At 47.7% G+C, this 19,539-nt stretch overlaps 1 protein-coding gene across 1 annotated transcript in view; it reads right to left on the reverse strand.

Moving 5' to 3' along the window:
* The window catches only part of Adam19 (ADAM metallopeptidase domain 19), a 97,361-nt gene extending 78,823 nt beyond the window's left edge, over positions 1-18,538 (reverse strand). The window contains exons 1-3 of the mRNA XM_023713135.1: positions 18,348-18,538; positions 14,523-14,608; positions 10,003-10,073 (exon numbers count right to left, since the gene is read on the reverse strand). Of these exons, the coding sequence (XP_023568903.1) occupies positions 10,003-10,073; positions 14,523-14,608; positions 18,348-18,444 (254 nt within the window). The 5' untranslated portion in view covers positions 18,445-18,538. The remainder of the gene's footprint in view (positions 1-10,002; positions 10,074-14,522; positions 14,609-18,347) is intronic.
* Positions 18,539-19,539: the final 1,001 nt, after the last annotated feature.

The following is a 19,539-nucleotide window of genomic DNA, read 5'->3' on the forward strand; positions in this document are numbered from 1 at the left end:
ATATATGATAGCTAAGCTAATTATACCACTAACTTCTCTTAGTTCATTGAAAAGAAAGGTTTGTGCTAATATTGTTTGGACAATTAGATACTGATATCTTGAACTCCAAGTAATTAATTTAAAGATAACAATATGCAGTGTATTGCATTGTATCCTTCCTATTATTTTGCTTTGAAATTTTGTTTCATTTTGTTCTCTTTAAAATAGAAAGAAAAAGAGAGAGTCTGCTCAAGCTCAACAATTAATCGACAGAGAAGACTGTGAAAACAGGACGCCTCAACAAGGTTGGTGCATATAACCCTGAAAGTCCAGAGGCAATTTCCCGTTGTACGCACAAGGACTAGTTGCGGATTCGCTCTGAGCCCGTGATTCATGTCTATCAGGTAACGCTCTACAAGACCCTCCCGACAAGCACAAGCATATTCAGTCCAGCACTGTCTAGAAATTGTTGAAGAAGCATTAGAAGCAATCTCGGTGCCCATGAACAAGGGATGATGAAGTGAATCACAGCGTGCCGGTTATTGCTGAATCTAGGTAATGTATGTACAGACATTCACTATATTCTCATTAATGTGTACATCGGATAATTTTCTATTATAAGAAGTTTTAAGAGTTAATCATGGCATATATAAACAAAGTAACATCATACAGCCATTTAATGCTATGATAAATGTATATGGAAATGTAGTCACAATATAATCTCATATTCTACCATATAAACTGTTACTGCTTTTGGGAATCCCCTGTAGAGTGAGAGGTACAATTTTTCAAAATTTTAAAATATTTTAAATGTATATGCTATATGATTTAACATATATCAAGCTTACAAAAACATTTGGAAATCTGTTTAAAGATGCTACATAAACCTATCACTACAACATTATTTATAAAAACAAGAAATCAAAAACCTAATTGTCCATTAATGGGGAAATCAATAAACTGATCCATTCATTCAATAGGTTTTACCATTCTCAAAACAGAAGCAGGACTATAAATGTCCTAATTTGTAAAGATACTAAAGACAAATTAATTTTAAAAAAGCAAGTAGAGTACTAAGAATAGTGCACATACTATGAGCTCATTTGTTTTAAAAATGTAATTTTTTCTACAGAATTATTATGAAGATTATCAAACATTACAAAAAGTTGTTGCACAAAATTTTTTGAAGTCTTTGGATAGTGTCTCTGCAATCTTTCTAAGAGGAAAAAAATGAAGAGTTTGAGTAATTTAAACCCATAGCAAAGCATCTCTATTTGGGTAAATGTGCATAGCAGTTTTCTAAAAATTATATGTAAAACATTTAGCTCATGGTAAGGGTTCGGTCTGGGATCTTAGCTATTGTTATCTTAAGGTAAACAGCTGATGATAAAGGGATCTTCAACCCAACAACCACCCAGACAGGACTGCTTCCTAGCCCCCAGCTTCCCTTAGCTCTGAGGCCACCAGGGCAGTTGACAGCTTCCTCCCATTCATTGTACCCTGGGCTCCTGCTGAAGGGCAGCCAGAAGAAATAAGCTGAAGACAAAAGAAGCCATGGACATCCTTCCTGGCCGTGCAGGCAGCCCCGCTCTGGGTCTCTGTAAGGAGATAGAGCAGGAGCCAGGGAGCCAATCCTGACCTCCTTATCCGATAGTTCAGGCCTGCCAAGGGAGGGCCGGGGTCAGGCTCTGCAGGCATAGGCAAGAGGTGCAGTTTGGCCAACTGGACAGCGCCGTGCAGGGCCTTCTGGAGATGCAGTCAGGATGAAGGGGTAGGGCTTCAGAGCAGCAGCGAGTTTCCTCCCTGGGGCAACGGGTTTTAAGGTCAATTCTTCTTAATTACATCTGGAAACCAACTCAGGGGAATTCCCTATTACATCATGCTAAAATGTTTTTCCGATCCTACAAAATATAAATAACAGCGGCTATTCATTACGCTCTCCGGTGCAACGGTGCTGTATGCTTAAGAACATCGCCTTGCTGAACACCCAGAACAGCCTGGGAAACGGCTGCTGTGTTACCCAACGTTAGGGAAGGTAGAAGGAAAGAGGAGAAGAATGGTCCAATAACGGTGAAGTCATGACGAGCCCAAAGAATGCTGAGCCACGAGAGGGCATCTGAGATACAACCTCATTTCCTGGTTAAGAGTCTTGGAGTCTGGAACCAAACAGACCTCGCTTCCCATCCTGGCTCTGCCTTTTCTAGCCAGATGCCGCAGACTAAGTTCAGCTGTCCCAGGCATCAGGGAAGCTGGCTGTCAGATAAGGCTACTCCAGGTATCTGGACCTCATGGGATGCTTGTGATGATCCAGTTAGCTAAACTCACACAGACTGGAGCAGGGGGTCTGAGATATAGACATCTGCTACATTCTGGTGTCTTCATTATTGTCATTGTTATTAATATCTGATCATCAGCCTAAGCTATCCTCAGCCAGAAGTTCCCCGAGGGCAGAATGGTCATCAAAGAACATAAGCAGAACTTAAGAAATGTTGATAAGCAATAACCGTGCAGATTGTTCCTCAAAGTGTTTTTTCTTGTCATGCCTTGCATCACCAAGACACTTCAGAAAGCACTTGTTCTCGACTTTACCTTAACAAAAGTCACCACATACTGAAAACCCAATTGCAACATGCCAGACATCACACCAAGCACACTCTAATAAATTACACCTAAGCCACAAAGCCCGTTTGTTTCTGGGCTTTGCTGTAATTAATACCACAAGCTTGGCAAATCAAACAACAAAAGGATTTTTTTCTTCACAGCTAGGGAGGCCAGAAAAATAAAAGCAGTATTTATGGAACCAACATCAAGGTGTCAGCAGGGTCACACCCTCCGGGGGAATCTGCTCTCCTCTCTCCCAGGACTGGTGGCTGCCAGCTCTACTTGGCTTGTAGCTACATCTCCCATTCTCTGCTGTTGTGACCACTCACCTGCCCTCCTTCTGTGGCCAAGTCTCCCTCTGCCTGTTGTAATTTCATTCAGAGGCTCCCCGCCTAGTCAAGAATAACCTTCCCATGGGGAGACCTCTAACTTAATAACACCGACAAAAATTTCTTTTGCATATAAGGCAACATTGTCATATGTTCTGAGATTAGGATGTAGACATTCTGGAGGAAAGGAGGTGATTTTCCAGCCTACAAGACCCTAAGTGAAGGCATTCATGCCCCTACATTCTGCATGAGAGTATAATGTAATTGGCAAGCAGACCTGAGTTCAACTCCTGGCTTTGCCTGATACTGGGTAAGTTACTCTTCAAGCTTAAGTTTTCTCATTTATAAACTGTGGATAATAGCAATATTCCTTCCAAAGGGTAGGATAAGGATTAACTAAGACATGCTGAGGGAAGTCTCCTCATAGGGGCCAGGTGTCCACAAACACTCACTTCTGAGTATGATTATGAATCAGATAAGCCACTGTGGCTTATCATGAATCAAATGTATTATGAATCATTGAGAAGTATGAATCAGATGAAGAAGTAAAACTCAGAAGATAAGCAGCTGCCAAGACCACATACCCAGGAGGTGTCAGGGCCTGGAACTGAATCTGGGTCTCTGCAGGAGCCAAGCCCATGCCTGGTCCACTCTACAAGCCAGGGTGTGGGGGGCTTCTTGGCCGCAGCCTCGCAACCGACACACCCAGGTTATTTGCATTGTGGATGCCCTCTTATGCTTACTCGGGCCAACAGCAGAGCTGCAGCCCTTTGGAGCACCCCTCCTAATTACCAAGAGTGAGCTGAAACGACAGACCTTAAGAAAGGGACACTGTGTTTCCAGTGATTTAGAAATAACGCTCCTTCGTCCATTCAGGCTGTGGCAACAAAATGCCATATACCGAGTGGCTTATAAACAACAATAGAAATGAATTTCTCATAGTACTAAAGGCTGAGAAGTCCAAGACCAGCACATGAGCAGCTCTGGGGTCTGGCGAGCACTTACTTAATGCTTCCTGCATGTTTCTTCTAGCTGTGTCTTCCCAGGCCAGGAGGGGTGGCCTGACTCCTGGGTCTCTTACAAAGACCCTTAGTCCTATTCAGGAGGTCAGGACCTGTATCAACTAATCACATCCCTAAAGCCCCACCCCCCTCATGCTGTTACCTTAGGGCTTAGGATTTCAACATATGAATTCGAAGGACACATGAACAGTCCGTTGTAATTAGAGACCCTGATTATGTAGTGGTGTGCTCGAGAACTTGGCTTACACAAGGATCGCCTCAGACTGTCCGGCAAGCCATCAGTTCTGCAACTCCAGGATCTGCACAGCATAAGAAATGTAAATGAAATAAATCTCAGTCTACAAAACCACAGCTGGAAACTACATTTCAAACGGAATCATCAGAACTCTCTAAGGAAAGGGGCCCAGCACAGCCATTGAAATTGAAATTCATTCATGTCCTCACTGCCTTCTATGAAGCAGGGTTAATTCCACTGCTGATGCTTTAAAAAAAAAAAAAAAAAAAGAATCTGAAGAAATATTGAGACTCCCATGGGCAGCACTCGTCCAACCCTGGTGTCCCCACCCATGCATCCAACTGTTTCCTCTGCACCAGTCCCCCTGGGTTAGACCATGTTAGCTACAAGGAGTGAGGAGCCCAGCTGTGTTCAGTGTTTGGAAAAACATTATGAATACTTCAGGTCTGCCAAATTCTTGGTTAAAGGAGGATATCCTTTAATTTCTTAAAGCATGTGTATCCTAAGTGAAATGTAATCCACATGCCCGTGATTCACTCGGATGCAACACAGTGAAGCATGCTCCACTCAGAGCACCAGGACACCATCTAAGCCTTCCTAAGCTCCACTTGAATGCAGGAAATTGACTTTTGCCACTGATAAATGAAACTCCTGAAAAAAAGTATCAAAAGAGCCATCATTTATCCTAGATAATATTCTAAAGTCTACTCCTGACCCAAGAGGAAGCTGGGGGTGAGAGGAGGTGGGAGACTCTCTGGCCTGAGTGGTGTTCAGGGTTTTGTTCCACATCAGCTATGTGTTTCTCCCAGATCTTCCTGTAAGAGAGGGGTGAGAAGAGATGGTACCTCACCCATCCTGGCTATGGTGGAAAGCATTCCTGTTCGATGATTCCATCCCACCCAGTTCCTCTAGCAACATATAATCCAAATCACATGAATGGAAAGGTGAAAACTAGATATTAAAATCCCTCTAAAAAGAGTGTGGCTGGGGAGATGGCTCAGTGGAATAAGCGCTTCCCTGGCAAGCGCAAGGGCCTGAGTTCAATCCCCGGTTCTGAAAAAAAAAAAAAAAAAAAAAGAGTGAGTGGCTGTGAATTTTCCAGACCGTAGCTTTATTTCTAGGACAACATTCCTTTCCTAGAATGCCTCTGAGATATAGAGATTAAATTGGTAGGGTTGTTTGTTTGTTTGTTTGTTTTGCAGAACCAGGGATTGAACTCAGGCCCTTGCACTTGCCAGGGAAGCACTTATTCCACTGAGCCATCTCCCCAGCCCCCCCAGTGGTTATTAAAATCTGAGAAATTCCAAATGTCTAACTATGCCTCAACAATGAATACTCCCCAGGAGGCTCGGGAAAGAAAACAATCACTCATTCTGATTAGCTAGACTTGAGCAAATAGAGCCTCTGCCTCACTGGGAAGACACAGAATGAATGAAGACCGAGGCACAGTGCTCCCTTCCTTACACCAAAGCTTCAGTCTCACCGACCTCTGGACTCAAGGACGGACGCCAGGCTACCGGGTTCAGAATCCCAGAATGCAGCTTGGAGATGGATACAGAGAAGTGCATGGCCCCAGGTCCTGTGGGCGAGGTGCCCACCCACTGCGCTGCCTGCTGGCTTTTGAAGGTGACCTGTGACACAGTGCCCCTCCTGACTATTCGTGTGGCCAGAAGACATTCTGGAAGCAGGATGACTGGGTCCGTGCGCCCTCTCCTCAGGGAAGGAGGAGGAAGGGGGTGCAAGGACACGTGCACCCCTAGAGATGTTATCTTCCTGGATGCCAGCAACCAAGGAAGATGGCATCTGATTTCAGCAATCAAGCTTTCATCAGACATGTTCCCTGGGCAGATGAGGCAGGCCTCAGAGCACAGAGAGACTGCTCAGAGAAAGAGTATTATGGCTTTTGTTCCAAAATGGTGGGCTGTGGAAATAGCAGCGTATAATTTCTGCCCTATAATTTCCCTCCACGCGTTCCTTCATGTCTGAACAGCAGAGTCCCGAGGGAGCGGCTCATCAGCGAGTTCAAACTCCCACAGTTTGGGGCTCCATTTGCCTTTATTCCAGGCCCAGTACTGCAGGGAAGTCTGCGCAACTGTAACAAACACCCCGAGGCAGAGAGTTCTTTTCTATTTTCTAACCTACATGCTGTTTCATAAACAGATCATGAAGGGAAAAGAGCTCTTCAAGCCTGAGACAAAAGCCCATTTCATAGGTGAGAAAGTTGAGGCCCAGAAAGGCTGATGTCTCTGAGCTCAGGGCTACACCCACCATACTACACATGCCTCAGTCACAGGTAAGTTTCTCTCAAGGGCACTACACACCCACATGTACAAATTGTGTATACATATCTCATAAATGTTAAACAGTGTAATAAACAGTGTCATGTACGGTTTAATAGAGCCAAGTGTTATCTTCATTATGTCAGTGTAACCTAAGAAGAGCAAGCCGTCGCACAGCAAGCCTGCTTTAATCTCCTTTCTGCTTCCCTTTCCTTATTTAAAATAGCACTGTGTGTATGCGCTCCGTGCGCAGACATATCCACACGCTTAGGAAAGCTTCTGCCCACCGAGTAGTTAACAATGGCTTCTCCTGTGGGCGGAAGTTTTCATTCTTTCATTTATTTGGCATTGCTGCGCGGTTTGCAATGAGTGTGCACTGCTTTTGTAATTTAAAAACAACGAGCAAAAACTGATGGTGTTTGCTGGTTGCTAGACACGGGAGACGAGCCAAGCACGAGGAGCGTTCCCTGGCGGCGCCCTCTGTGTCGTCCTCTCCGTCGTTCTAGGACACAGGACTCTTAACTGTGCCACTGGCGCGGAACCTGAGGCTTTGGGGGGCACGTAGCGGGTATATGCAGCCCAGCGCTGGGACTGTCGCACGTAAAGGCAAACTCAGAGGAACCGTAGGCCGTCGTTTCTTTCTCAGCTGCACTCAGCAAGCGGAGGGAGTGCGTCTCATAGTGATGCCTGAGGTTTGTCCTGAGCTACTTCAAGCAGGGACAAGGCTTCCCTGCTGCTCAACCGAGGCTGCGCCCCTGCAGAGGCCCTCTAGCAAGCCCCTTTCCTGGCCTGTCGTGTGCTCCTCCAGCCTCACCATTCTTGGCAGTTATGCCTCCAAGTGTGAATTCCATTGCAGGCCTGCTCGCTGCTATTCTGGGGCAGGCATTAATTTGCACACGGGCTTTGATTTGATGGGAGAAAGCCAGACACCTCAGGATGATGAAAACCTTAAAATACTCGCCCCAGAAGGCCTCCCCCGCCCCCACGGAGTCCCAGAACCTTCTTGCCCATTGCTTCTGGAAGATCCGAGGATCCAGGACGTGGAGGAAAGGGGCCCGGGGTGGAAAGGCATAGGCACCTCCCTAAGCTACGGCCCTTGGGCGGGGCTGTTCCCTCCTCTCCCAGGGATCCCTCTCGGCTGTCCACATGGCTCACTTCTTCAGCGCTCAACGCAAATAGCACACCAGCAAGGCCTTCCCTGGCCACCACTTGCCACCCAGGCTCCCCTCTGCACTGCCCGCTCCCTGGCCCTCTGCTCCTTCCAAAAGCTTGCTTGGGACTAAATGTAAGAGCCCTAAAGGAAAAGCTGCTTCGCTCAGAGCTCTGCTCCTAATACCTACGCTGGTGCCCGGCATGTTACAAATGTGCAGAACAGAAAAAGTATGAATGAATCCGTGGAGGAGGTTAAGAACCAGAGTCCGAGAAATCACGCGGCAGACGCCAGCGCCCCTCTCCCCAGATATCACCCGATTACAGAAACCTTAACACAAGGACTTGAAAGATCAGAAGAGCATCGCCCCACTCCAGGGCTGCTCTGGATCTGAGGTCACACGCAGCATGAATGAGAGGCCTCTGGGAAATAAACATTCGAGGAAGTGATGTGCAGCTAGAGTTCCGCTCGCTAACACTTGTTCAAAAACAACACAGTCCAGCTTGGATGAAAATAGCAGGAAGCTGTCCCCAAGGACACCTGGTGAGGTCATTCTGCAGCTTCTGTGTTTGTCGGGTCTCCCTCCTTCTGCTGACTCAAGGGGGCCAGAAACCATACGGCTCCTGTGAAACAAAGGGGGGTCTATTCGGGCAGCATCCGTGGGGTGCAGGGCCATAAAAGTCACATCAGTGGTGGCCCATTCACCATGGGCCCTGTAAGCTCTTCCTTTACACCACTTCACTCAGGCTTCACAACTAGTCTGTAACTGCAGCCCTCAGTCAGGAATACACATAATCCCAGTCTCATCTGTCTTGATTTCTTGCTGTGTGACCTCATCCGAGTGGCTATCCCCCCGTGAGTCAGTTTCTGCACGTGTGCATAACCCTATTGCAGTCAGTGTTTTCTAAGGCCTCTTCCTACTCTAAGGTCCAATGAGCTCTGGGAAAAGCTCTAAAGCTGGATGGAAGGACAGAGGCTCAGGTCCTGAGATCAGTCTCTGAGGGCTTGCCCCTAATAACACCCACGTCATGGCTGGGCTAACCAGAAGAGGCTCACAGCCTGGGCCTCCAGCCAAGGCATAGAAAGGCAAAGCAGACCCAGGTGGCAACGGAACGTTTCAACAGAGCTCAAGGCTGAGATTCTAAAGCAGGCCCCTGAGAGAGGCTGTCAAGAGCAGATTCCTCAAGGCCCACAGGAAAAAACCCCAAAGAAGCAGCCAGCTTGAGGAGAGCCTGCACCCTCTGAGGACATGGTCAGCCAGGTTGGCTCTAGGAAATAGAATTTTTTTCAGGAAAGCAGGAAAAGGCAGGTTTCGTTCTGGAGGAGAGGAGAGAAATGCCAGCAGTGCCTGTCCTTCTGCTTCCGAAGGCTGCCATCCACTGTACCAGCCCAAGAGGAAAGGTAGAAACAAAGCCCCTGCAGGCACCAGCTCCTGAGCTCCACCTTACTACCCCAGGGACCCCACTGTCCTCCTTCGCCAGTGTGCAAAGAGCCCAAATTTGGAATAAGTGATAGTCCTGCTTTCACCCAAGCCGCGCGCCATTCCCATCCCTCCGGACATGGGAAGGCCCTGCCCTGTCCCTTTCTCGACAGTGTTGTATCTCATTACTCATCCACGTCCGGGGGCTTCGGATCTGCCAAGAGCAGACGGGCAGCTCGCCAAGCCATGCACCCTTCTCTGTGACATCTATGTGGGAGACAGAAGCGTTTAGTAGAGTCCCTCGGCCAAGCAAGAAGAGCTCCTTACCAACCAGGCAGCCAGGAATGGCTGAAGAATGAGCAACAGGCATTGCCTTGCATTGTGTCTACTACCTCCCCGTGACATGAACCAAGGCACGGCCACACTGGGTAGCAAATCAATGTGGAGGCATCTCTGAGCCAGACCACTGCCCAAGATGTATGAGATTAAGATGGCGGAGTTGGACCCACTGAAGCCAGGAGACCCCTAAAAATGCCCTTTTGGTAAAATCTTGGCTTTAGCGGACCACAGCCAGACAGAGCAACTAGGCTCACTCTGCTTGCCTCTCTCCTCTCCGCCCTTGTCCTCTAATCGCTTTCACTTCCTACCCTGTGCTGGGCCAGAGCAGTAAGCCAGCTGCTTTCAGGCTCTTGGCGCCCTAACCTCACACATGCACATACCCAGCTGTGCGCTGCTGTGAGCTCCAAGAGGCACCGGAAATGCAGCCCAGGGTAACGTAAGCAAGATGTGAGGCTGCCCAGTTGTTTGCCAGCAAATAAGAGACTGTGGAAAAACTCCCTCTTTGCAGGATACTCCCTCAAAGGGACCATGGATTGAGAGCTTGGAATCACTCCACTGAAGGCTTCCTTCCAAACAGCAACACCTGCCTGTGTCCAGCACTAACAGAGACGTTAACAGTTTTCAGCTCAGACAAAGGAATCCACTTACTGGTTTTTCTCCAGGTCCAGGATCAGTTCTTGCCCCTCAGCTGTTACCCGGAGCTCAGCCTTGCTGGGATGCTAAATGCAACAAGAAAACAAAGTCAGTTCCTAAAGGCAGGGACCGAGGCTCCCAAGGACGGGCATGGGACCTAGCAGGGACCCACAGGAAGGAAGCAAGAAAAGGTCAATTGCATTTCCAGCCCAGGCCCGGATGGCCTCCGTCCTAGACTGACCCCAATCCTTCCCCCATCTGCTTTCTCCTGAGAAGCAAAGCAAAGGAACTCCAGGCTGAGGTGCGGGGGAAGTGCAGACCTGCAGCCTGATCAAGGGAAGCAGGAAGATGTGACTTCCAGCAGTAAATTTCCCAGGAGTCAGCCTGGGTTCAAGGACCAGCTCTGACACCTGCCCTTTGTGATGCTGGACGTGCTACCAACCCTCACTACACCTTCGTTTCCTCCTTTATAATAAAGAGATAATAATAAGCACCTTATGAGGATTTCACAAGGATTAAATGAGACAATGAATGGACACAGCGCACCCCTGTGCCTTGTCACACCCAGAGCACGTTGGTGGACTCTCTTGATGGTAGGATTTTATTTTATTTTGGCTTTGAATTTGGAAACCCCATCAGCTCAGAGTTGGCAACAACAGGCATCTCAAACTGAGGATTCAGATGCCCCAAAGTAGATCTGCTTTATACCCAAGCAGTTCGCTAGAGGCCACAGGTGTGACCGTCCCCCAGAAGAGCATTTAAGATGCAGGAACGAGCAGTGAGCGTGAGAAGCACGCTCACCATCACAGGTAAGTCATCTGCCCCGTCCTCCGAAATGCAGCCACATAAAGGAGACACCTTCAATACAGTCGAAGAGATGCAGATGATTTAAAACCCTAAGTCAGAATGCAATGGAGCATACTGTAAAATGGGCACCCTTACTCCCTATCTGACAATTTATCTTATTTATTTATTGTTAATGATTTTGGTTGTTGCAGGGTCTCACTACGCAGCTCAGACTCATGGTGATCCTCCTACCTTCAGCCTCCCCAGCACTGGGATTACAGGCATGCAGCACTATGCTGGGACTCTGTGGCCAGCCCAGCCTGCCCTGGGGGTGGGGCTGGCGCAGCATGTGGTGCAGGGGACCGAACTGTGGTTCCTGTACTTGCTTAAGCTTGCCTAAGCAGGCGTTTTAGTCCACTGAGTTATCTCACCAGCCCCACTACCTGATAATGTAAATTGAAACCAATTTTCTGAAAAAATACTTTTGATTGTACAGAGCAGGAGTCTTTAAATGTTTGGACCATTTGACCTAGGACTGAAGAAGAGTCAGGGACATAGCTCAGTCGTGCAGCACTGGACTGGCAAGCTCAAGGCCCTGAGTTCAAATCCCAGTGCAAAATTTAAGAAAAGATTGAAAGGAACAAATAGAAGTATAGGCAGAGATTGGGACACAGAAGATATTACTTACAATAACAAATAATGAAACAAAACCTAAATGCCCCCCAAAAAACAATGATTAAGCCATGATTCATTTATATGACAGAATACTAGATAGTCATTAAAAATACTGACTTTAAATGATTGAGAAAATAGACACAATAAATATTAGATAAAATGGGCATGGTGGCCCACACCTATAATCCCAGTACTTGGAAGGCTGAGGCAGGAGGATTGCCACGAGTGTAAGGCCAGCCTGGGCTAAACAGTGAGCTCAAGGCCAGCCTGAACTACATGACAAGATCCTCTACTCCAGTAAATAATTAGGTATATATTAGATAATGAAAACACAAAATATGACACTGTATTTTTGTATTTAAAGGGGAAAATGTACAAAGAAATAAACTCAGTGTTACATAGTTACTCTGGATAGTAGAATATAAATTAATTGCATCTTGTTTTACACATCTTTCTAGATTTTTGTAATTGCTTTTTATCGTGTATGAAAAGGACCTTTATCTCTTTTTACTTTATTACTGTGGAAACTTTCAAATAAATTTAAAAGCCAATTCATGATAAGCCCACACACTTTGTTAATTTAAGTCAAAGCTGTCAAACTTCTGTAAAGGAAGCCGTGATTCACCCTAGAGCATTGACAAATTTAAAACAGCCCAGATTCTTGGGTGTGTGTTAAATAAGATTTCTCTAACTGGGAACCAAGGAACTGACATGTGCTTAAAACCCTTTCAGTCCATAGACGTCCTGCTGGGTGGAGCAGCAGGACTGTTTTCAAGGCTGACTTCAAAGCTCACCCATAGATGGCTCTGCCGCTGTGGGGAGGGGGTCACCTGCTCCGCCATCCCTGCCAGGACAGCTTTCCTAAGCATATGCCTTTTCTTACTTGCTGCTGGCCTCACTCACCAGGGCCTGAGCATCGCTGAGACTTCTGACCTCAGCTTCCCAACCAGGTGCTCCTGGGCAGAACCTGCCCGCTCCCTACCTGGCCCTGTTCCCCAGTACTCAGAAGGCATTCCAAAGCCATCCTAGCACAATGCTGGTGAGACAGTTTCGCCGTCACTGTCACTAGGAGTTTGGTTTCGGATACCCGGCTTTAGCTCTGCAGCACTACCAATACCTATTCTAATCACAGGTCCTTTGTACTTTATTCAGAGGAGGTCTGGAGCAAGGGCCTTGCCCAGGCGTACCAAGCACTCAGGACATAGCTCCAAGGGCATCTCGAAAAAGCACACAGCGGAGCTGTAGCAATGCCCTTACCTAAGGGGCAGGCGGCCAGGTGCCAGCCCTCATATCCAAGTGCTGTCAGCCAGCCCCCTGAGGGACACGGTTGCAACATGAATACTAATTCTGCCACTTTGTACATGAGCAATTATCTCTGTTCTAAAAGATGATCAGACTCTTATTTAAAGTAAGACACACATGCCTTGCTTCCAGGTGACAATACAAATAAAAAGCTAACATGCATTTTAAGGGTCTAGAGACCTTCCAGTTCTACTTGGCAGCTTTCTCTTATAACTCCAACTCTGGCCTAGGAAGGGGTAACCCACTGCCCATGCATCCCCTGGAAAGGGTGAAAAGCCTTTTCTCTCTTGGACTAGGTTAAATAAATAGTTCCATAAGTTATTGGAAATCTGTCTTGTATCTTTTCATTTCCTTAAAGCCCAATATTTAATATGTTGTGTCTAATTCATATTTAGTAAATGAATTCATTACATACATGTGAATTCCATCTCTCTCTCTCTCTCTCTCTCTCTCTCTCTCTCTCTCTCTCTCTCCAAATATTTATGGTGCCAGGCACTGTGCTGAGTACCCCTACAGAATACAATGACCTATGCTCTAAGCAGAGCAGACAATTACTAGGAACAAAGACAGGATCTAGTCCTCTGCTTTGTTTCTCGGGCCCTTCCTGAGGATGCCACATCTGGAGGGAACAAAGAAGCCTCTATTAAAAGTACCAGATCCATTCTTCAGGCAATAATGATAAGTTAAGATATCCAAGATCTAATTCTCAAAAATAATCTGCTTTGGGATGGCCATCTATTAATCTTTCTAGACTTTTCCTGAAGTTATTTTCAGCCTTCCCTTAATAAAGTGAGTTCCATGTATTTATTGTCTTCACAAGAAAATCTCCCTTTCTTTCTCTCTCCTGCAATTTTCTCTGTAGGCTCCCTTTGTAAACCCAAGTTGGATTAGTTGGGGATTTGTCTGCATTACTCTTATCTTAAAGAATTCTGAGCATTTCTCCTCTATTCATCTTTCCAGGCTCAATGGTCACGCTATCTTTAGTGTCTCTTGACATATCTCCTGCTATAATCTTGCTCCTATATGTAGCCAATAAATCACAGGCCATTTGAACCCAAAGAGACCTTTGAAACCAGCCCTTCTCCACAGCTGTCTTCATCCTGATTCCCTCTAAGACCTATTTTATAAATGAATAATAAAAAACTCCAGTTATTTAGAAAGTAGAAGGTCACAGAGCATGCCAACAATCGCTTCTCCTTTTCTAGCCTCACTTGAGCAGTGAAAAGAAGAACTAGAAAGAAAATCCTAGTCACGCACAGCTTCTTACTACAATAACAGAATGTTTTTAGTTCATTGGTAAAAAGTCTGTGCATTTTTCTGGTGTTCTGGCCCAAGAAGTATATAGGATTTTGAGATATGTTAAAGATAGTTTAGATTATCCTTTCTGTCTCCAAATACATTATCCTAACAATAAAACAAAGCATGTATTGATATTAAAGACAATATTTAATAAATTCCAATCAAACTGATTTTTGTGATACCATCACATTTGTAATTAGTCTGCACCTGGATTAACATGCATTTTCATTTTCTCAACATTTGGAAATAAATTCTAGATGTTCATACATTGAAGGAAAGCCCACCTGGGATACCCAAAACCAACCGAAGAGGGTAGAACAAGCTAGAAACAGAACTACCAGAGACATCTGGGCCTCTGGAAAAGCCAGGAAAGGGAGAGTCAGTTCTCACAAATTCCAGTTGTCAATTCTGGCCTCTGAAAAGGGCATCTTGGGTCTTATTCTGGCCTCTGAAAAGGGCATCGTGGGTCTTACCTTTTCACTCACAGGGCTTTCTGCAGTCTTCCACTGAGGTATTATGAGTTCATGCTGTGGCTGGGGACTGCCTTCCTCACTTCCTCCTGCCAATACAAAACATACACCATGGTCATCCCAGACCTCCACTCCTGACCAAACTACACCCGTACCTTCTGCGACAACTACTGTCTCTGGCAAGAACTGCCCACAGGATCATCCCACGACCTGCTTGCTTCCAGGCACTAGGGGCCTACTATGAGCCACCAACGCAACGTTCTTCCAGGGGCTAGTGATAGACTATAAGTGGGACAAACAAGGTCTCAGTACTTGCCAAGTTTTCTTTCAGTGATGAGAGAAAATCAACATACATTTTCAGGTGATGCTAAATGCCTTGAAAAAAGTAAGATAGGGCTTTAGGAAGCAGCAGAGGGTGCCTATTTTGAGACAAGATGATCAGCAAAGATGACGCATGAGCAAGACCTAACGGCCCAGCAGAAGGCTCCATGAAGGACTGGGAGAAGCACACTCTAGGTAGAGTGAGTGGAGGGGCAATGCTGAGCAGAAGCAGACTTGGCGAACTTGGCCTAATGAATAAGCAGAAGGCAGAGCTAGTAAATGGGCGAGAAAGCTGGGAAGAAATGTAGTCAACAGGACAGCCCTGGTCTGACAATGCAGAAGCCATGAAAAGTGTCTGGATTGTATTATAAATAGACCTGGAAGGCACTGGACATCTAAAGGCAGAGTAATATGATCTGTACCAGGTTGAGTGGAGAATGGGGGAGGGTGGAGGGAGAAAACGGAAAGCAGGAAGGCAAGGCTGCATCGTGTACAACAAATAACCACTAGGAAGGCAGTATGCAATGTGTTAATTAATGGGACTGTCCTACCAATTCGATTTGAAACTGTTTCACTGCTATTTATTTCTCAATAAAATTATGGGGGAAAAAAAACCTGCAGGAGCCCTGATGAGACGGGACAGTGCTCAGACTAGAATGACATCAGCAGAGAGAAATGGAGTAGTAGAATGGGGTATACTCTGAAGATTCAGCTTCCAGCAAGCCTCAGTTTCTCATTGACGATAATGATGCTCATTGCCCATGTCACAGTGTTACTGGAGAAGGGTGTGAAGTTGCTCCCTAACCTGTAAGGCATTGCTACATTCACATGAGGTTCCCAACAGCAAGCCTGCATTTGTGTTTCCCTCCCGATGCCCCAAACCACTCTCCCCATCCAGATCTCCACTCTCATGACAACCTGGGGAAATAGGGAGTAGCCTTTCTATTGTACAAGAAAGGGAATTAAAACCACAGAAGGACCCCATTCAAGGCAGGGCAGACTGCAAACGCTGGTTGCAGACCATCTTAATAAAATGAGAATTTCCTAAGACCAAAGCAAATCAGTCTCCATAAGAATCAATCCAAAGGACTTCTGGGGTTGGATCTGAGTAGCCCAAATTCTATTACTTCTAAACCACACACATCAATCACACTGGATGCAATAAGTGATATAAAAGATGGCTGTAGCTGTTGTTAGAATGCTACGATTATGATTGATTATTGACTTACCTTTTAGATTACTGATATAGGTATTTGAAATCAAAATATATCCTAAGAGCAATCTCACTAGACGAACATTAGTAAGTTGGTAAAAACTCAAAGCAATGCATTTATTGATCTACCACATGTCTTCCATGTTTTCTATACACCAAGTACTACACTAGGGGTTTAATACTCTTGAGGGAGAAAGACAGGCAGAGTCCCTGCCCTCATGGCTCTATGAAGTCTAGAGTCTTACAACTAAAAAGAAATTATATAATACTTAATGGAATATTTAAAGAAATGAAATAGGTGATCAAGTAAAAAATACCAAAAGTATTATCTAAGGGCTGAACAATGGAGGATCCTATAGTACATTTATGAAAAAAAAAATTTGTACCTTGGAAATAGATGCATAGACTGTTTTTTCAGCGTGGTATTTGGAGTACTGTTTAACAGACTTCCCGTGGGTACTGGCTTATCTGAGGGAATGCACCGTTGGCTTTTTGTTTACTACTGAGTGAAAGCCCATACTCTGTGAAGTCATATTAACTATAGATTTCTAGTGGACAGAGATGAAAACTGTTTCAGTGTAGTGGAAAGATAACAAAGAATAACATCCTTGGCCCACCACTGCCATTTCTGTCTGACTTAGCCACAAGATTTTAGGTCTTTGGCCAAGGCGAGCTCCATCCTATTCCCCTAACCTCTTTTCAAGTAGCTCTGCCATCCGGAAGGCTACCGCATCAATGAAGAGAGCGAATCTTTATCACATTTTTGAGTCGAGATTTTAACTTTTGAATAGCCTGCTTGCACAGCTTCTTGATAGATTTTAAGAGTTGTTAAGATCACAAGTATAGAGAATGTACTGACTTGGGAAATGCTTACCGCTTGAAGTACAAAACTACACCTATGGCATATTTCCAATTTTATTAAGATATATTTATAGAAACACAAGAAAAGGGACAAAGAAACCAAACATTAATAGCGACCATGGACTTAGGGATTGTGGGCACTTTTGCTCCTTTTCCACTTTGCCTTATCTGCAGCCACTCTCCCTCACCTAGTGATCCCTGGGGACTCCGAGGGCACTCAGTGGAGCAGTAACTCACTTTCCCTGACTTTCTTCATGCTTTTCTCCTACACAAGATTAACTCAAGCCTCCTGCCAGATTCTGGAAAGATAACTAGAACCCGGGCCCCTCAAATTCTGGCCACGGAACAAAAGCTACCATCCCTAGGCTTGCTGTGAAGACCCGTTCCTCGGTTTCCCTTTCAGGAGGAACCGAGAATCCCCCTAAAGCTCTCTCGGTCCGGGCCAAAACAACCTCCTCGCCCTCCATGGGCCGGGGTGTCCTGCCCTGCCTCCACCCCGCCAAGCTTGCTTGCTTTGAAAATGCTGACTGTTGGTCCCCTCAAGCAGCGGTCTGAAGTAAGCGCTGCCAGTCCGCGGCCCAGCCGAGACTGCGCTTTCTGGGATGACAATGACAGAACCTGGGCACCGCCCCAAGGACCGTTCCATAAGCAGAATTGGCGGGCAGTCCCTCAGGATGGACCCTGGAGACAGCGGCGTCTGTAAGCCAGGCGCAACATCACCCGGCTTCCGAGCAGCTTGGGGCCCCAGTCCCTGCGCTGCATCTGAGGGGCGAGACAGGAGCGGCCAGGTGCCGGGGTGCGGAGAGCGAGCCCCGGCTTCCCGCGCGGCACGGACCTCCCTCGCGGGTCGGCCGTGCGTAAACCCCTTCTCTTTCGCGAGCTTCGCTTTCCCCACAGTGCCACGGATGCGTCGGCCTGGATCTTCACGCAGAGGGTCCAGGCCACTCAGAGCTCCGAGGTGCCGAGGTGGGGATGCTCACTGAGCTACCCTGCCACCGCCCGCACTGCCCCCGGGGCAGCCCGTTTCCCACCCGCCGGCGAGCGGCCGGAAGCGCGACCCGGAGTGCGGCCCCAGGAGCCGCTCCCCAGGGCGCTCGGGATGCTCGGGGCGCTGGCGCAGAGAAGCTGGAGAAGATGGGGGACGCGGAACGGAGAAGAGCGACCGTGAGAACCAGAGCGGACGCTGCGAGCAGCAGAGAAGAGCGGAAAACAGAGCGGCGCGGGAGGGGGTGGCAGCCGGCGAGGGGCGGGCGGCTCTCGGCGTGCTCTGGGTTCCCTGACCGCCACTGCCTCCAGTGTCGCGCGACGCGGGAACAAAGCCCAGGCTGCGGGGCCGGGGCGGCCAAGGCCGCGGAGAGCAGGATCCGGTCCCGCTCGGGTCCTGGGCCACCCCGCCCACCGCCGGGTCCCCGGCCCCAGGCCCCTGCACTTACTTTGCGTCCAGCCCGGCTCCTGCACCGCCAGCGGCCGCAGGGGCTGCAGGGCGAGCGCCAGCAAGCACAGCCGGGCGGCGCCGGCGCCCCCGGGCATCCTGGCTCCCCTCCTCGGCTCACAAGCCCGGTGCCATGCCCGCCCCGGCCCGACCGCGGGGGTCGAGCGTCTGCAGCCCTTGGCCGCCTAAGAGCCCGGCGGCTGGGCTCCCTGCCCAATGCCGAGACGCCCCGCCCCGCCACTGGGCTGGGCCTGGGGACGGAGGAGGAGAGAGGGTTGGGGGACCAGTCGGAGAAGCAAAAGGAGAAACCCCTGCGGGGCGGCCACTCAGGAGACCCGGACTGCTCGGGTGACCGGGAACTGGCGGGAAGGGGGCTTCCGGGCAACGGGAGGGAGAGTCACTGGTGAAGGTGACCTGAAGAGGAGGACCGGGTTCCTAAGGGTTAAATGGGACCCCAGTGCACGAGGGCCACTTTACTGTGTCCTCTTGGGTGTCAGCCACTCACCATCTCCAGGGCCCAGCACACTTGGAGATCGGCACGAAAGAGTTAACCCAACCCCCAATCACGAAGCACTAAGTGCTATATGGAGTCGTGCTTTTTTAAAAAAAGCAGGATAATAATCCCAGAGCCATTCCTTCTGTCTGGGAGGCGGGAGGAATGGAGAAGATGGGAATCCCAGGGGAGGGGACAGCTGGGCTTGGCAGAGCTGAAATGGAACGCTCAATAAGGGAAGAAACTGCCTGGACAGAGAAGAGCAAGCGGGCTTGTGGGTGGAAAACTAGAATTCCAGGGCAGTTAGGGTTAGGAGCAACCTGGGAGGAATAAGACTGTCACTTTCTGTGGACTTAGTATCTCTAGAATAAGGCAATTAGGATGCCTTCTCTAGCTGCCATAACAAAATACCACAGGAGGTATCTTAAAGAGCGATTTATTGTCGCATGGTGCTGGAAGCCAAAAGTCCAACACCCAGGTGCCACCAGGGTTGGTTTTTGTGAGACCTGTCCTCCTACCCTGTAGGTGACAGTCCTTCTCTGTGTCCTCACATGGCCTTTCCTCTGTGCCCAATAGGGCACTTCTGCTGCAGAGAACAGCCTCTTACCTTATGACCTCCTCTAGCCTCCCCCCAGAACTCCAACCATAAACACAGCCACACTGGGGGCTAGGGTTTCAATATGTGAATCTGGGGAGACAC

This window comes from Octodon degus, unplaced genomic scaffold (genome assembly GCF_000260255.1).
Source record: "Octodon degus isolate 3935 unplaced genomic scaffold, OctDeg1.0 scaffold00029, whole genome shotgun sequence".
NCBI lineage: Eukaryota > Metazoa > Chordata > Mammalia > Rodentia > Octodontidae > Octodon > Octodon degus.